At 35.8% G+C, this 18,573-nt stretch overlaps 1 protein-coding gene across 1 annotated transcript in view; it reads left to right on the top strand.

Moving 5' to 3' along the window:
- The window catches only part of LOC111044358, a 354,176-nt gene that overhangs the window by 164 nt on the left and 335,439 nt on the right, over positions 1–18,573 (top strand). The window contains exons 2-3 of the mRNA XM_039437842.1: positions 1,173–1,486; positions 3,000–3,436. Coding sequence (XP_039293776.1) covers positions 1,179–1,486; positions 3,000–3,436 — 745 coding nt within the window. The 5' untranslated portion in view covers positions 1,173–1,178. The remainder of the gene's footprint in view (positions 1–1,172; positions 1,487–2,999; positions 3,437–18,573) is intronic.

Here is an 18,573-nt window from a genome sequence, read left to right as displayed (position 1 = left end):
ATTTTTCAAAAACAGCCATAACTTTTTTCTCCTGCCTTGAAGTGTTGTTTCCCTTGAGCTTGAAGGAGCAACAACAATCATTAATTGAAGAGATTCAACAACTCAGGTAAGTCACTTGATTGTTCACAGATAATCTGATATCAATTTTTCAAAAACAACCATAACTTTTTTCTCCTGCCTTGGGGTGTTGTTTCCCTTGAGCTTAAAGGAGCAACAACAATCATTACTTGAAGGAGCAACATCAATCATTAGAAAATTATTGAAGTGAAGTACCATTTGATGCGCTCATCACTATCCCAAGAGATTCAAATACTCAGGCTGGTCAATCTCCCTTGATATTTGTAACCTTTGTGATTATTCTCCATAATATTGATTTTTTGTAATGTTCTTCAGGGTATGATTGTGATTTTTCAGTTATCTTGTAACTATTTCCGTGACTATGGTAATGTCATGCTCTGTGTATACTGTAAAATGGAAAATAAATTGATTTGATTGATTGTTGAAGTGAAAATATTAGTGGGAGAAAAGTTGTGTTATTGGCATAAATTAGAGCAGAGCTATTAGCAGTCGGAGAATTGGTAGTACAGATGAATAAAACTCGAAGAATAAATTAGAAAGATTGACATGTGAGAACAATCTTCTTCTCACGTCCAAATACCCTACTCCACGAATTAATACCTTGAGGTAGGCCAAAGGAATATGAACGCCATATTAGGATGAACCGTGATGACGGTGATGATGTTATTCAATAGCCATTCCCAAAGCAAGATTGGAATAATTATGTGAAATATGAGTGTTTTTTTTTTTAAACTTCAAGTCTGTATTATTTGAATTACAGTATGAGAGATCTGAGAATTAGAAAAATTCGATTTATTTGAACTAAGGGTTCTTATAATGAACTGATTATGATAATTATTTTTGAAAAAATCATTGAATCCCTTGTTCATAGAATTATAATAATTATAGTATGAAAATTATTGAATCTTATGATTGACTATAAAAATCTTTTACGATGTTTGAAATGACTGACACACTTTTCTTGTATCCCAACAATAATCTCTAATTATATTCACTTTGTATAAAATTTATAGATCTATCAATATATTTTGATACTATATATTTCCAACAATATTATTGAAAGATGATTGAGACAAACGATTCCTACCAACCAGGTGTACATGAAGAATCGCCGCGACTCGCGTTCGCACGCGTCGCCCGAGCGTCGATCGACTGGCAAGGAAGGAACACCGAGCAAGTTCCCGCGTCTGCCGCGTCAGTCGACCGCCATCGACGAGAGCTGCCTGCCGCCTCCACCGCCTGCGGGCAGCGGTCGCATGTCATGTCGGCGGGGGTCGCAGCCGATCGCACTTAGCCCCGACCCGACCGAAGAGGGTGGTCGCAAGGCGAGACGCGACAGTCTGTCGCCCGACTCAGCCAGCTACGCGCGCGGCCGGCGCGACTCCAAGTCACACTTGTCGCCTGACAGGTTGGATTACATACCATTATGATCTTATTAAATCAAACTACTTCATCCACTCCATTGAACAACTCTCACAAAACAATTATTGATTTCCTGTGATTCTTCATCAAGGCAGCTTACAACAAAAATAAACCCCAAAAAGGGTATGGAATTAAGTTCAAATTCGAATTCATGTTGATATTAAGATTCATTTGTAACACTTTATCGCAAATAAATTTTAATTCCAAATTTGAATTTGAATTTATTTGTGATGCAGTGATTACAGAATGATAATTATTATCAATTATAATATGGCACTCCCGGCAAAGAACAATTCGTGCGCCAGTAATCATAATAATGCTTTTCAATATGAAAATGGGCTGACTTCTGTTATAATCAATACACCTCAATTATAAATTACTCCTCTTTTGATATGGAAAACCTTCCAAAAAGGCATCTAGTGTTGGTGGAACCACCTGATTATTGTGGGGTTCTCACCTGACATGATTTGGGAACTTTAATTGATACTGCATGGCCAATTTCTCGAGAAATCACGTGAGATATGGAGTGAAAAAATATAAAATAAGAAAATGGAAACCAAAGACAAAATTATTTCAATAAAAAATTGATCCGTATTTACTCAGGAGTTATGTACTAATCATTGGAGTAGATAAAATACATGTCACAACAGTCTTTTTTTCTCTAGGGCTACTTTTGAATATGAATGAAAATAGAAATTTGAGAACCCTTTTCAAATTATTCATATGTCACAACATATAAATATGTATGAATATTATTCATCAATCAAACGACAGACAATAATGTGACACGTGTAGAATTGGACTCCAGATTATAGAGAGTAAACGAAAATAAAATAAAATTATAGAGCATTATTGATATCTGAGTGGTATCCTATAACTTCAAATATTTTCGAAGGACCTGATATAATTGATTTTTTCAAAATATAGAATGTTTTCAAGGGACCAAAAGAAAAATCAAATTAATGGGAGCAAATCAGCAAGATTCGTTTGTAATATCATGTTATTACAAACGTTGCATGTATGGCAACGAAATAAAACCTTATTCTAGACCACTTTCATCCTACCGAATTGTTGTGATTATCTTGTGTTAGTGCAAAAGGCGAGTTTTATCAGTTTACTCAGTCGTTTTCTAATTTTAGTTATTGCAAAAATTCAATTCGATAAATACTGATTGGCTCAATGAGAATACCTCAACTATTTGATATACCTATGACTACAATTCTTGCTCTTTGTGAATCAGAAATGCCAGTTGTTTCTACAGAAAATTTCGAACTAGCGGCGTTTATAGGTAGCTGCTGGTATAATTCCAAGAATAGGATACTATATATAGGTACTGTATTTTGTATTATTTAATTTGAGACTTTTTTTTGTATGTAATTCTGAGACTAGGGAAGTACTGTATACACTGTATTTTTTGTCCTATTTGTTTTTTAAGGCAGTATAAACCTAATTTTTATTCATATTCTTACAAGGTTGTTTTGTTTGTTGCGCCTTGGTAGGTCGGGTGAGCGTGACGTGTCGCCTGTAGGCGGCCGCAGCCGCCGCGGTCGCTTGCGCCGACAATCGACGTCGGTGCAGGGCGGAGGCGGGCGACGCGGCTCGCACTCGCCACGCAGTCCCGAGTCGTCGTCGACGTGTTCGTCGCGCGATCCATCGCCCGGCAAACCGGTATCGTCATCCGGAGGGCCGTCGCACGCTCCCGCCATCCGTCGCCAGTCGACCACCGAGGAAATTCTGATCGCGCGTGGTTTTCGTCGCCAGTCGACCACCGAGGAGATGATACGTTGTCGCAACTTTCGTCGACAGTCGTCGCAGTCGGACGACTGTTGTCGCTATCGCGGGCGACGCGACTCGTGCGCGCAGATCACTGACGGCACTCTCGCCACCATGACCGTTGAGACCACCAGCACCTTCTTCGATTCCAGCACGCAGACAGGTTAGTCTCAACGTCTTTATCTTTACATCATTCTTCTACTCAGAAATATTCCATTCCATTGGAAATAGATTTGATTAAAATTCGTTTATCTTCCATAAAAATTATATACAAAATCAATGAATAAATATTATCAATCACAATATGGCACCACCGGCAAAGAACATCTTGTGTGCCGGCATACAGCTAGGTATTATAACTAGGTATGATAAACATGTCAATAGAAAAAGATAAATAGAGCTTATTATAAACACCTAAATGAATAAAATTACGGAAAACTAGGTCACATCCCAATCTTTATGATGAATCAATAAATTTGATTAATCAATTAGTGGGTTGCGCCATAGAGAAAAGATAGCACAACACGATATTCCATGATAAAAGTAGTTTATGTTACATATTTCAAGCCGATTCTTGCTAACTCGATTACTGTCGAATCCTGTCTATTATTACGAACGACACAATATAACAGACTACTAGCGTCACATACTCACATATCTTCACTAAAAAGAACTATAAGCTTGAGTTAACATTAATTAAGCATTAGAACATAAATGCCCTTTACCATGGGATATTTCCTTATGCTATCTTTTTCTATGATTGAACATCAATTTTCAATATTTCAAATATGAATACTTTGTACGGTGTCCCTTTTTCTATAACTTCCAGTATTTGGAATGCAAATCCTTACAACGAGGGAGATTGTTATTCTTGTATAATATGATGTAGAGTACGATCTAATGATGTCTCTACTTAGGAGATGATAGAAAGAGAAGATAACATTGTAGATAGAATTGGAATGAGTAGGATGATGATTAGTGGAGGCAGAAGAGTGGATGATGTTGAGACGCAGAATGATTGAGTGAACGAGCAAGCCTGCATGGTCTGATTCATTAACGCAATTATCGCAGCCGCAAGCATAAACGCTCAGGTTAAGCTGAAGGATAATCAGGTTATCTTGGCTGTCTCCCCCCCCCCCACACCGATGTCGGCTGTCTTCATCCCCTGCTTTTGCTGCTTCTGCATTTGACTGCTATGTTTGAAACACGCTCGAACATCTACCTCCAACAGGAAACCCTATTACACGCGGTTTACTTGGAAATTGAAGCGAGTCTTGGATTCAATAGTTTGTTGCTATAGATTTCCAGCAATTGCGATAGCAACAATCAGAAAATGTATGTGTCATGTTTAGTGATCTTTCCATGTTGCTGGAGAACTGATTCAACAAGTCAGTATAATGAGTAATATTTTTATGAATTAACTAGCCGTCAGGCTCGCTTCGCTCGACATATCCGTCTAGCCAGGGGGCTCCGCCCCCTGACTGGATCGTCCAAGAATGAGATCAGCAGGCTCGCTTCGCTCGCCTGCACTTTTCATTTGAGCATTTTTATCATATGTTAGAACAATCCAGTCGGGGGTCCAGACTAAACGTCTGGCTAAACGGATATGGCGAGCGAAGCGAGCCTGACGGCTAGTAATATAATATTCCCAGGATTGAAGTAGCAGTGCCCAATCAATTTTTCCGCGATAAATGCATTTAAATCTTCAACTTGGTGCCAACCTAACAAAGTCAACTCAACTTAATGCCAACCTGACAAAATTATTAATTTAGTTGCCAGTTAACAACTGTTTCGAAGAGGTACTCTATCTAGATTATAGTTCTATATTAACATATGATATGGAAATTTCAATTATAATTAAGAGATTGTGAGAAGAAGAATATACATGCTAAAATACGAACTTTAAACCCTTAAAAACAACCCTTAGAGTTGAAATATTGCCAAAAGATTTCTTAGTGCGCCTCTAAAGGGCCAACTGAACATACCTACCAAATTTGAACGTTTTTGGTCCGGTAGATTTTTAGTTATGCGAGTGAGTGAGTGAGTGAGTGAGTCAGTCAGTCAGTCAGTGATTGAGTGCCATTTCGCTTTTATATATATAGATCAAAAACGCTTGTATGGTTAATGAGATGGTAGATTTTATTAATTTAAAGTATCTCACGCAATACACACAAGTCTATATATGATTGATGTGTGATTGAGGGCATGATGGATGATAAGAATGAATGATACTCTCATTTTGATCAGAAATGAAGGTGATTTACTTGGTGGAAGGAAACTTCATAATTGTGGAGGAAAGATTTCTTTGTGGAATGGTCGGTTCAAGACTGACTTAATATGAGGGAGTGACTGTAATTCATCAAGTAAAATCAATAAGAGAGTAAATATTGATAAGTTGAGTGAACTTAATGCTCCTTGTATGGTGAGAGTGAGTATTTGTGTGATTGGAGCTTTTTCTGTGATAATGATTGGAACGGAGATTAATTTGAACTCAAATAATTTTCTAAAAAATAAAGCTATTCACGTAACGTATCATTTCCCTTCCAAACTGATTTTGAGTCTAATGTCGCGGGAGCAAAGTATGAGACTTCGAACTAACTTTATTCATCAATCACACTTGAGTATTTCTATTTAGTAATGAGTAAGTCTCGAAGATACAAATTACACTTCCCACATTAGTATAGTATGATATCATTAGTATTAGTATGATCTTTAATGCTTCTACTGGATCAAATATCCATGTCTCTTCCTGTGTCAAAACATGTAGTGCTGAATGAAAACCTATTCTCTTTCTCTTTCTGAAGCATTATGTGATTCAACAATGCTTTTTGATCTAAATCACCTGGCTCAATCGAAAACCAACAATTAAGGTGGATCATAATTCCTATATTCTGTGTTGTAACCGGAAAAAATAGTCCAGCTATTAACTGAAGCAATTCCTATGGGAACTTTTTCTATCAGCAAATCACACAAAAAGGGATCTTGATTAGTGGGAGAGCCTTGGGGATGCTCAGTCTGTCAGATGTGATAATTGAAAACCTAAATTAACGGATTTTTTCCGGAAAATCCCTTTTCCATATCTCTGGAGTCCCTCGCCAATTATAATCGTGGATATCATTTGACTAATGCTCCCTTATCGGCGGTTGCATTGCCTATTGATTCCTTTATTCTCTCCCCCCCCCCCTCACGCTTATTTTCTCCCCGACCGATAATGGGACGACAGCTTTTGATTTATTCCCAATCATCCGTGAAATTACTATTCAATCATTATTCAATATTCCGTTTCTCAGTGCTTGTTTTGGCTTTCTTCTCTCCATTGCAATGGTCTTCAATTAAATTCCACTTTACCATCAAGGGAATTATTCGTCTCAATAGAATCTGTTTAGCGAAGGAAAACCTCATTTATTAATCCGATTATCTCATTACTAATTGCTCGAATGGTTAGTGGCTAATAGCCACTACTCTGATTCCACCGTATAAGAAGTACCATTGGAGTAGAATTCAATTTGTAGACTACGAGTTGCCTGTATATCTGCTCTTTGGATAACCTCCAATTATACGTGTATGTATTTGATTATACAATCTAAGTTATATTTATTAAAATATTAGATTGATAAATATTTGTATACAGCCTAGGCTCATTTTTTTATTCAGGCCTATTGCATTTTGCTATAATAATTGGAAATTTTGTTCATTAACACTTGAATATCACTAGAGTTCAAAACCTGTGTGAATATATTTATAAGAGGGGTGCTTTGGTTATCGATGTTTATTGTACAACCTTGGCTCCATCTAGCTCTATCTAGCTACTTTGAGTTGAATGGCCACTCCATCACTCATCACCAAATACTTGAGTATTGATGAGAATACGTTCTTCTACTGTCATATGGTAAATTCTTTAGATATATTTCCTCTTAATTTGACCCAATAAAATTTTTTGACTGTGAATGGTTTTCCATAAAATTTTAAGTAACTCTGTTACTGAAGGCTTTCAGTAGCTAACTCTTTCTCTACCTATCTATACTGTACTTACTATACTCTTACCTGTAATAGTCTCTCACAATAGTCTTTGTAAGGTCGTTTAGAATTCATCTGATAGCTTAGATTCATTCATTTCACCATCCATCCATTAGTCTATTCATATTTTTATTATTTATTTACCGTCACAATGCAAATCGATGAACATAGTGAGTATTGAATATCATAGCTACTCGTACATCAATGGAGGACGTTGAATAAATACTCCTCCTCATTCAAATCAATTATTAAATTGAATAGGAAATTGCAACCAGTGCCGATAATTGTACGATAGCTATCTCGATAGCATACGTAGTTCCTTTAGAAATCCCAATAGAATGCGCTAAGAAATGCGTCTAGATCGCCCAGAAAAATATTGAGAGTACTTCTTATGTGCGAATTGAAATCGAAATGAGCTGAAGTATTTTCTCAAAATAATAAGTGATGATAGCCTATGATCGCTAACGTTCATAACACACAGGCACCCTTAGAAGAAGAAGACTTTTCTCAAGCTAAACAATCAAACTTTATTTCCATGTCAAAAAGATCGGTGAAAGTGAACTGAACGGTTAGGCTAGAATCATAATCGAGATTTATGAAAGATTCAGTAAACATTCAAAGTTTTCATAAAATTCAGTTATCAATTCAATTTGACCGTGGCAAGCACAATTAAGAAAATGAGCAGCCGTTAGTCGAAAGTTCAATATTGGAAGTTGATGGGTAAGCAACGGCTGGACGAGGAAGACTTGGAGAGTGACGTGGCTGGGTGGAGGCAGAAAAAAGCTGAAGCCAGTTGAAAATTTCGTTAGGAAAGTTTCAATCGTTAATCATTCTCTTTCCCAGTTGGAAATTAGCGTGAGCTGTTATTCTCAAGACGAAGTCTTTCAATAAGCAGAGCACAATTTGTGGAGAGACTGAGATTTTTCACATCCGCAATTCTAGTAGAACCATAGACTACTAAAGCTTGGTAAACACCTGCAGCGTCTCTATATTTCAATCTTCCTCATGTCCTGTGTTTGTGTGGGGTGGAGGGGTAATAGTTGGTCAGATCTTATTATGACAGACATGTGTGGCATGCACCATTCTAGGATGTTGTCTTCCGTGATCGGATCGGAGTGGGATGGCAACGGTGCATCATAAGTGTGGCCCCCTGGCTTGATACACACTATAGAAAACATCGACACCGTATGCAGGCAACTACAATTATAATTGAAATTGTTATTTAGATTCAGGATGGAGTCGATGAATTTGCGTTCCGAGGTGGAAATGAATAAATAGGCTATTGTCTTCATTGATTTGAGATATATATGATATCAGTAAAAATATTAATAAAAGCACACATTATCAAAAGATTAATAGATGCTTATATTGTAACGGGTTCCAGCAACATGAAATATCATGCAGAAATTCAATTGCTTCGATTCCGGTTGAATTGAAATTACATGCATTCTGAGCAAAATTATTGGTTTTCTAGCTAATCAAAATATTTAAAGATGTGGAATTTGAATGGGGGTGTCTTTTGAATTAGGACACAATTAATCTCTATCCAATCCAACGAGTAGTTGTGAGTGATATCCGCAATTAGGCAGTGCAGTGCAGAGATTGAGAGTGATATAGTGCGGTCCACGTTATAATGGCAGTGTTCAATAAGCAGTTCTATTGCTATCCTTGTCTATTATTCAACAAAGCGGATAGTGCTATCTCTTTCTCGCTTTGCTCTGTTGCCAGATTGTATTCTAACAATCTAGAAATATAGTTAATTAAAAATATGTAATCCAGATTATGATAACTCATCATGAAATCATTAAAAACTATAATTTCTTGCTTGATTAAATATAACTCATTACTTTGAACAAGAATGAACTGTTGATTTTACATCAATAAATCGGTATCAGTTACCCTCCATTGACAGAGGATCGACAACGTTGTTCTCCTATCTTTCTCCACTGCCATTATAACGCGGACCTCACTATAGTACTGTAGTAGCCTAATTTCATCAAATAGTTTCCTCGAATTAGCGGAGTAGATTAAATAACTGTGGTCAAATTTGAAGACCCAAATACCAGTCTATGATCATTGACGTTCGAAACGGCTCATGTATTGAATAAGTATGTATCGACTCATATGATTCACAAATTTCGCATTACTCATCGCATGATAGTTCCTATTCATTTTTTCATTTACTTTCCCTTCATTGATACTGAAATATTGAGATATTCGAATGGAAGTAGTTCCTCTCCTAGTTATCTTTACTCGAAAGTATTCTGCTTTAGTTCTCATTTGAGCCAGTTTGCTTTTCCAGTTCCAGCTGGATATTGAAAAGTTGTTGACCAGACTTTTCACATAGTGGTTTAGAAATCCCACTGAGTTGTGAACTGAGAACTAGAGAACAGGATTTAGTACTTCGATGAGTGATAATCCTCTTTCAAGCTTTTTGTTATTCTGCTGCTTCAGTTTTGTCTAATCTCCTTCTGGAGAGTTCATTCGTTGAACTCATTGATGCCACGAAGTTATCGTTAAGACGGAATTATCTTATTTTTGCGATATATCTGTTCCATAGATAATGGAAAACTCAGGTATTTTGAATATTTTTTCTCATTGAACAGTCTAAATTTGGCAAGCTTTAATGTATTTTCATTATTCGGAATGTCATCGACTCAAGCAGCCCCAGTGTCACTAGCCATTCAAATGGATTACAACTCCTCATTTGAATATATTTAATGCTGTTAATCTGTTAGAATATAACAGATAGTCTAGTATAGTAAGTAGGCCAAGTTTTGCCAAAACTGAGAAGAGTTTATGTCCGAGTTCCAGTTCCAGTTTAGATGTCTGCTTGACCATTTATAGTGCCAAATTCAGAAGATCGTTTTTTATATTATGATCCTAAAGGTATTTTGTTGTCTGAGAGGTGATAATCATATGGTATGGCATTGTAATTAGGTCACATTTGAATTGATAATACCAATTGAATATTTTGAAAAACTAAAAAAATCTGGATTGGCATTCCATTATTCGCAATCTTCTGACATGATTGTGAGTCGTAATAAGCCAATGTTTTCATTGCAAAAAAACTGGATCAGTCTGTCTACGGCTGGATCCCACTTGACAACTAATATGTCGTATCTACAACTATATCGACTTGATCGTAGAAAAATCCAAAATACAGAGGACATTGAGCATTCCTAATAAGTCTCACATACCTGGAGTCCTAACTCCGCCTCTAATGTAGGCAATTATTCAATTCAATTCAACACCTTTGGAGATATGACTCTAACCTTTATTATGACTAGTTCACCCTATTGACTGTCCCACTTCATAACCAATAGGAATCAATATTGATTGTATGGAATTGTGGAGCATGAGAAACTCTTGAGAACTGATCACCCAATGCTAAGAGTATGGCTATATGTTTAGCGATCAAGCGATGAAGGGGAACTTGAAGACTGCAGAATGAATGAACTCTGTTTTCCATGAATGAATATATTTCATTGATGATTCGTTTACGCGAGGGATGCAACAGATGTCACTACCTGTTGGCAGAGGCGGGCACTTTGCCAACATTGTAGTTGACGAAAAAGCCACCAGAGCGCTGCAAGAGTCATGGATTTGATAAGAGTTTGGTGAATTCGCCGGTAGATAGCATGAGACTATGCAGTTGTTTAAATAAAATTAAAATATTGGGGCACCGAGCTTCGCTCCGAAGTACAAAAGCATAGAAGCATAAAAGCAAAGTTTATTATATATTTATTTTTTGATACACAGAAAACAAAGGACCAACAGGCACAGCCCAAAACTGTTTCCTCCCCGAATTTTGATGAATAAACTATAGATATGGTAGTCCAAAAAGTAGGTTATGTTCCATACACTTTTGAATTCCAATTTACAGTCCAAACATTTGAAAACGGAGAAGATTGGATTTAGAATCATCACAAACCCAATTTAATAACAAAAATATTGGGGCACCGAGCTTCGCTCCTCATTAATTCATTGATAAAGAGAACACAATTCTTTAAAATGATTGGGGAAGAACTAACAGGCACAGCCCAAAACTGTTTCTTCCCCCATTTTTAATTGGACACTGAAAAAAAATACTCCAAAAAGTACCGTACGTTATATTCCCTACTCTTGAATTCAGGTCCAAATTACAGTCCAAATATTTGAAAACGGAAAAGTTCTAATTTAGATTGTTCACAAACCAAATTGAATAATAAAATAACACACACTAATCACTTAAAACTGAAAAATAATTATTATCTTTGGAAATAATGATATACTCTAATCTAGAATGATATACCATGTCATGTCAACAAATCAGATTATTTTGATCAAGTCTTTTAAAATTTCTAGATAATAATATCTCTCGTGAGATAAGCTGATTGATTAAACAGCTGAACATAATTCCGTCTCTTTCCCTCACAGGTACAAGCATCTTCTGCTATCGACAGACGACGAAATTATCATCTGCTTTCCAAGGATGAATAATTATTATCCTTTTCATGTCCTTCAGCGAGTTGTCCCAGGGATGAGACCTAGTGCAATCGAATTTTTATATCATAAAGCTACTATGTTCCAATTTTCATGTAAATCGTTAGAGCAGTTTTCGAGATCCGTTGGACATAAATAACCATAATTCATAACCATATAAATATAGAAATTGCTTGCTTAATATAGGTCTAATAGGATAACACTCACAAATCACTTAAAACTGTAAAATAATGATTAGCTTTGATAATTTTGATATAGGTAGGCTATCATAATTTGAATATAAAAATAATGAATTTCGAACAAAATCATATCGAATTAGATATATGTTAATAATGTCGATTAATTTCTTGCCACATAACAAATTTCTCGTGAGATCAGCGGATTGAATTCAATATAGTTCTACAGCTGAACATAATTCTGTCTTTCTCCAACACAGGAACTCGCATCTTCCGTTATCAACAGACGACGAAATTATCATCTGAATAATTATTATTATCCTCTCCATGTCCTTCAGCTAGTTTCCCAGGGATCAGACATAGTGCAATCGAATTTTTATATCATAAACCCACTATGTTCCAAATTCAGTAAAAATCGTTAGAGCCGTTCTCGAGATCCGTTGTACATAAATAAATAAACAAATAAATTTTCTAAATACAAGAAACATTTTTACCAACAAAAATAATCATTTAAAAACAATAGTTTTTTAATAAATACCCAAATAAATATATACAGAAACTGCTCGCTTGAAAATAGGATTATTATTCTGCTGATAATGAGTTCATATTCGCTTATGAGTTCATGTTATCTAGAACTAGATGTCTATTTTGAGAATCTTGTGTCTATTAGACTAATTTTCACACGTTTAAAAAACGTTTCAAGAATCTCATTATCGATAGAGCTTGATGAATCTTCAGTAACTTTGTGAAGACTACTTCTTCAAACTAGGAATAAATTTGAGAATACAAATTTATTGATTGATTGTGATAGATCCCGATTTGTGCAGTATGATTCATTCTTATCAGTGCCGTGTTGTCTAAATTGTTGATGTTCTCATATTCCCAATTACCTGATTTAGATACCAAAGGGTATTTCGAATTATTGTGCAATAAGATCTGAAAAGTGGCTAATAGAGTCATGCAGAATGACTGCTCCCAATTGCCTAACCACAACATAAATCCAATTGGTCCAGTCAAATGGTCTTTTTTAAGGAAACATTCTATAAATAATTTTTCACGACGGTTCTATACGTATTTTGGGGCGCTGAATTCGAATCTGAAATTTGCTGACACGCCAGAGGGGTGTCACCCCAACAACCCCCAAAATTTCGGACTTCTTTTAATTTATTCATTCATTCTCGAAAACTTTGAGTTTTTCGAAAAAAAAGTTTTGCTCACAAAATGGAAGATAATAGAATATCCAATAAATTGAGAGGTCGCGCATGACTCTATCATTTTTGGTTCCGGAGTCTGGAATTTTCAAAAAAGGGGTATGTTTTAAGAGTTTTTCAAAATTATGCGAACCTACTCTATAGCCTACAACTTGGATCTTTCTCTAGTAATGCTAAAAACCACACATCACGTGAAAGAACAATCAATTCTCAACAATACTCCTTGGACCTTTCAAATTTAGTAGTGGGGGAGGAGGAATACACTCAAAAATATAAAATCATGTCCTACAGACAAAATACAAATTTTTCATTATAATGCCTTTTCATGGCCTCCCCAACAAAGACAGATACATATTTCGGCTGAAATAATCAGGCTAAGGGTTATGTTTCATGAGAATCACCCGTTAGATGCACTCAAATTCAGCATTTCCTAGTTTGTTGTTTTTTTTGGTTGGTGGGGGGGGGTTACGCATTGAGCCGTGTCCACACTGAACAAATGTTCGACATACATGTTCGGCAAACATGTTTGTTGGGGTGCACAGAGACAAACATTTTAAAAAGTTTGGACAATCATTGTTTGTCAAACAAAAAAACTACTGTTTTTCCAAACATTTTCAGTGTTGACAGCTGTAAAACATAAAACCTGTTCTTCCCACTTGAAATATTTTGTTTGATCACACTGGCCACGGTCAAACATTGTTTGTCAAACATAATAAAATTCGCCCAAACTTTTTCAACAAACATGTTTGTCGAACATTTGTTCAGTGTGGACACGGCTTTAGAATACGTCAAGGATCAAACATTTAAACACTTATATCTGTTGACAGAATGACCAGATCTCTTCGTACTACAGCTCATTCTTCTCAGCTCGGCAAGGCGGTTCAAAATCATGTATCATAACTGAAATTTGATCAAAACATAGAAAATTCCACGTCGACTATATTTCAGCCCATATTCCCATTCACAAAAAAATGGCCTATTTCTATATTTAAAACTGTGTATCTCGGTAACTCGGAATGATAGAAGATGGTACTTAGTCTTGATTTGAATAACAGAATCTCCTCTTCCATGTGAGGTAAATGATTTTTGTAAAAATATAATCGTGGAGTATGTTATCTTTGTTTCAAAAAATCAAGAACACTGCGATTTTTCCCTCATTTTCACAGTCTTGACAGTTTTTCGATTATAAAAAGTGATGAAAGAAGCATGAAATTCTCTCCCATTTGAGACCAATTGCAAGTTTCTATCATGTATCTTACTCGTTTTAGGGACTCTTGAATAACAGTAAAATCGCAAAAAAATGGAAAAGTAGATATCTTCATTTTTTCAATAGGCTCTAACTTTCAAACGGTATCGAAATTAGAAGTATGATACATTGGAGTTGGAAAAGGAAAAGATTCTCTTCAATCTTGACTACCTTCTGGATTTTTCATCTGGAGTGTTTCACAAGATACGCTATTCCGAATATGCAAGACTGTGGAAAAGAGGAAAATATCACAAATTTATTGCATTTTCAAAGTTGCATTATCTTGTTATTTTTTTCAATTTTCATTGGAATATAGTATCAATAAGATAGGTATTTAACAAAAGATAACAATAGTAATTTAAAAAAATTAGTAATCATGTATTTTAGATACACAGTCAAACTATAAATATTGCTCTTCTTTTGGCACTTTTACTCCACAGCACTTTACAACTCGAAGGGTTTGGTCCGCTTCAATCTGCGCAGCATATGTGAGTTGCCAAGTTGCTGAGCGACTTCTTCATTTTCATGCCGTTGGATCCTGTCTGCATGCTTGCGTGCGAAGCGCCCAATCTCTGTTGCAACGAACTCCACCTCCAGGTCTATGTTGATGTCGGCGTTTCGGCTGAATCTCAGATCATCGACGACGTTCCTCAAAACTTTGTTCTGGAATCGTTGAATAATTACATCAACATTGCTCTTGCTGGCACAGCCCCAGAGTTGGATTACATACATCCATATGGGTTTCAGGATTTGTTTGTAGATGAGGATCTTGTTGAAGGTTGGAAGAGCAGAGTTTCGGCCCATCAACCAGTAGATTTTTCTATAACCTATTTCCAGTTGTTCTCTCTTTCTCTTCACGTGAGTTTTCCAACGCAACCTTGCATCCTAGGTATTTGGCCTCCTCAGCAAATGGAACAGGCTACCCATTGATGGATAGGGGAATCTGCTCACATTTCCTGCTTGTGAAGTTGACTTGAAAAGACTTGGTTTCATTTACTTTGATTTTCCACAGTTTAGCCTAACTGGATATTTCATCAGAAGCATTTTGTCACCCAGAGTTAGTACAGCCCTGTCATCAGCAAATGTTGCCACTGTATAATTTTCCAACACTGGTAGATCGCTAGTATATAGTGGATATAGAATTGGACCAAGAACACTACCTTGAGGTAATCCTACTCTAATTTCTTCAAGTTCAGAATAGGCGGCTTCCTGCTTGACTCTGAAATATCTTCCCACTAGATATGACTCAAATATTTCAGTGTATTCAATTAAGAGCATGGTTCTTAATTTTGATAATGGACCTCTATGCCACACCTTATCGGATGCTTGGGCAACATCCAGGAATTTTCTTCTCTTCAAGAGCCGTTTCAACTGAATTGGTGATTCTGTAAACTTGCTATAGTTTCTCTCTAAATCCGAATTGATGTTTTGGAAGCAACTTCTTCATCTCCATAATTGGCTTTTAACTTTTCAAAAGCAGTTTTCCAAATAGTTTTGTAATTCCAGGTAGGAGAGTTTGGCCTGTGAGATGTAACTTCATGTGGTGTTTTTCCAAGCTTTGAAATCATTATTACTTTTGCAACTTTCCAGCAATCTGGGACATATCTCAGCCTAAAAGATGTATTTATGAGGAATGTGAGCTCCAGGAGAGCCTTCCTGAGCATATGAAATAAATAAATGTTCTTTTTAAAAAAGAAAACTAGAACCACTACATAGATTACAGAGAATATGTGATGAATTACAATAACATACAATAGTTAGTTACAATAAAAATTTCTTATGTGTCCTCTAAATGTTTAGTGTTCTCTGTGTGGAAATTGATCTACTTCACTATGGCGTATCATGTTCTAGAATAGGTTTTGTTTGTGTTTTTCTCTGTGTGGATTATTAATTAGTCTTTACTGAATCGTTAGGTGGTTAGTTGTTGTATGAAACAATGTTTCCTATGTTCTGTCTTCCTTTGCTCATCAACCAATTGTGTACTAATGTTTTGAATTCTCTAGGATGATTAGTATGTTTAGAGTTTGCAGGAAGTAGATTATATAATCTTGGTGCTAAATGATTGAAATGTCTCTGGTATAGTGCCTTCCTTGCAACATTGATGATGAGAAGACTCCTATATCTGGTGTTGTGGTTGTGGTTTCTGTTTTGAAATGTTGTTGGGTTCTTGTATAATCTGCATAGTATCTCCTTGGAGTAAAGCTGTCTTGGACTTATTACTAACTCATTGGATAGCTGGTCTGTTGGACAGCGTGGAGGCTTCTGGAAAATCTTGTGAAACATATCTTGTGAAACACTTCAGATAAAAAACACGTCTGCTCCCAATAGCAGAGAAATATTAGAGAAATCCATAAGTAAGAGAAAGTTGTTCCTCAAAAGGATTCGATGAAGTATGAAATGAGATAAGGTTCCTACCTAGAGACAATGAATTTCATTACTACAAGCATATAAAAAGCATAGGCACTATGAAGTATATGATTTCTCAAGGAAATTATATTGAGGAATAAATAATTATATAAACTCATACCAATACATAAAAATTTCTCCAAAATTAATTAATGCAGGTGGAAGAAAATTTCCAATAAATGAAAATAAATGTTCATCAAGCTAAGATAGAGATTTCATTGAATTCCATACAATTTATTACTTGTAAATCCATGTCAGGCTTCATTTTATGTAAGACTGGATATGGAGTTACTGGATATGGACTGGAAACTCCGATTTTTTAATATCAATAATGCACCACCATGGACAGAAATTAATTTTCTTCCAATAAACATCAGTTTAAGATTGTTTTGGTAACAGAGTTTCAATAGTTTTACTAGAACAAGAGCGAAGCAGAAGATCTAGATATTATTAGAGAAATCCATGAGAGTTGGAGCTCAAAAGGATTCGATGGAAGTATGAAATGAGATGAGGTTCCTACCTAGAGACAGTGAGTTTCATTAATACAAGCATTCAGTTTTATTACTAAGCAAGCTTCTTTACTAAGGTTGTGTGATGAGTGAGGAAGTAAAGACTGATGAGAACGAGAAAACATAGTAAATTGTGTATGGAGGTAAGAGTGAGTCAGAGAGAATTACCGTTCAGTACAGTTGTAAAAACATGGAGAGAGAACCGATGAAAATTGAAAGAGATGCTCGAAAGTGGAGCTCACGGATTTTGTATTCATTTCTGTGGGACGCAGGAACGTTTTGTTCTTATTGAAGGAACTAGTAGCTGGTCCCTTAATTAAAATGAAACGTGTCTCAGGTTTCCTTTGTCTACTGAATTAAGTTGTGGAATAAAGCGTTGAGAGTATCATAGTCAGCGGACTACTTAAAATTTTACTTTCGAAAGTAAAGAGACGGCTGGAATAATCATTACTGTCAACATGGCAATCATTGTCATTGTTTTCTTGCTCCTTCATCAATTTCGGTCTATGTTCAGTGGTGAATATTATTGTTGTGAATAAAGTTCATGATGCGTTGGGAAAATAATGTTTATTCACCATCAATTGATCATACCTAATAGTATATGGTGTCATTTTGCTTTTAGAGAGCGAGAGAAATATAGGCTAATTATTAATTCTGCATCTAACTCTTCACTTTAATTTGATTATTTGTGGAGATTTCGAAATTCCATTTCGTAAAAATATAACATGTTAAATAAAAAGACTAAGAAATTGTCAAAAACCACAGATTTTATTGGAAGTTAGAAAGACCGGTTCCGGTTGTTACACCATTGTCAATCTCTGATGAACTGTATCAATTCTTGCAACTGGAAATATTCTGATATCATTACATTTATTAACAAAACATCCATTCCAATATCAGAGGAGTACTAACAATTGACTAATAAAATTTCAAAAAGTTTAATCAGCCCTAGTTATCAATAAGTTACCAATCAGGATTATTCTAATTGGCTCAACGTTTATGAATTACAAAAGTTTGGTTGGCCTAGATCCTTCTCAAGGATCAGTTAAGGCCAGTGTAAATCAGTTACGGCCTAGTAATTCAGTCATGATACCTTCCAATTTTGTCCTGAAATATGATAATAGAGAATAATACATCAAATTCACTAAACAACAGTGATATCGTACATTAATGGAGAGCTAAACTAACACATATTGACACATAATCTTAATATTGTTCATTCCCCAATGCAAATTTGATAATTTTCACAA

The sequence above is a fragment of the Nilaparvata lugens genome, chromosome 11, assembly GCF_014356525.2.
Source record: "Nilaparvata lugens isolate BPH chromosome 11, ASM1435652v1, whole genome shotgun sequence".
In the NCBI taxonomy this organism is placed as follows: Eukaryota; Metazoa; Arthropoda; class Insecta; order Hemiptera; family Delphacidae; genus Nilaparvata; species Nilaparvata lugens.
Note: the sequence above shows the minus strand (reverse complement) of the source record. Positions and strands in the feature narration are given on the sequence as shown.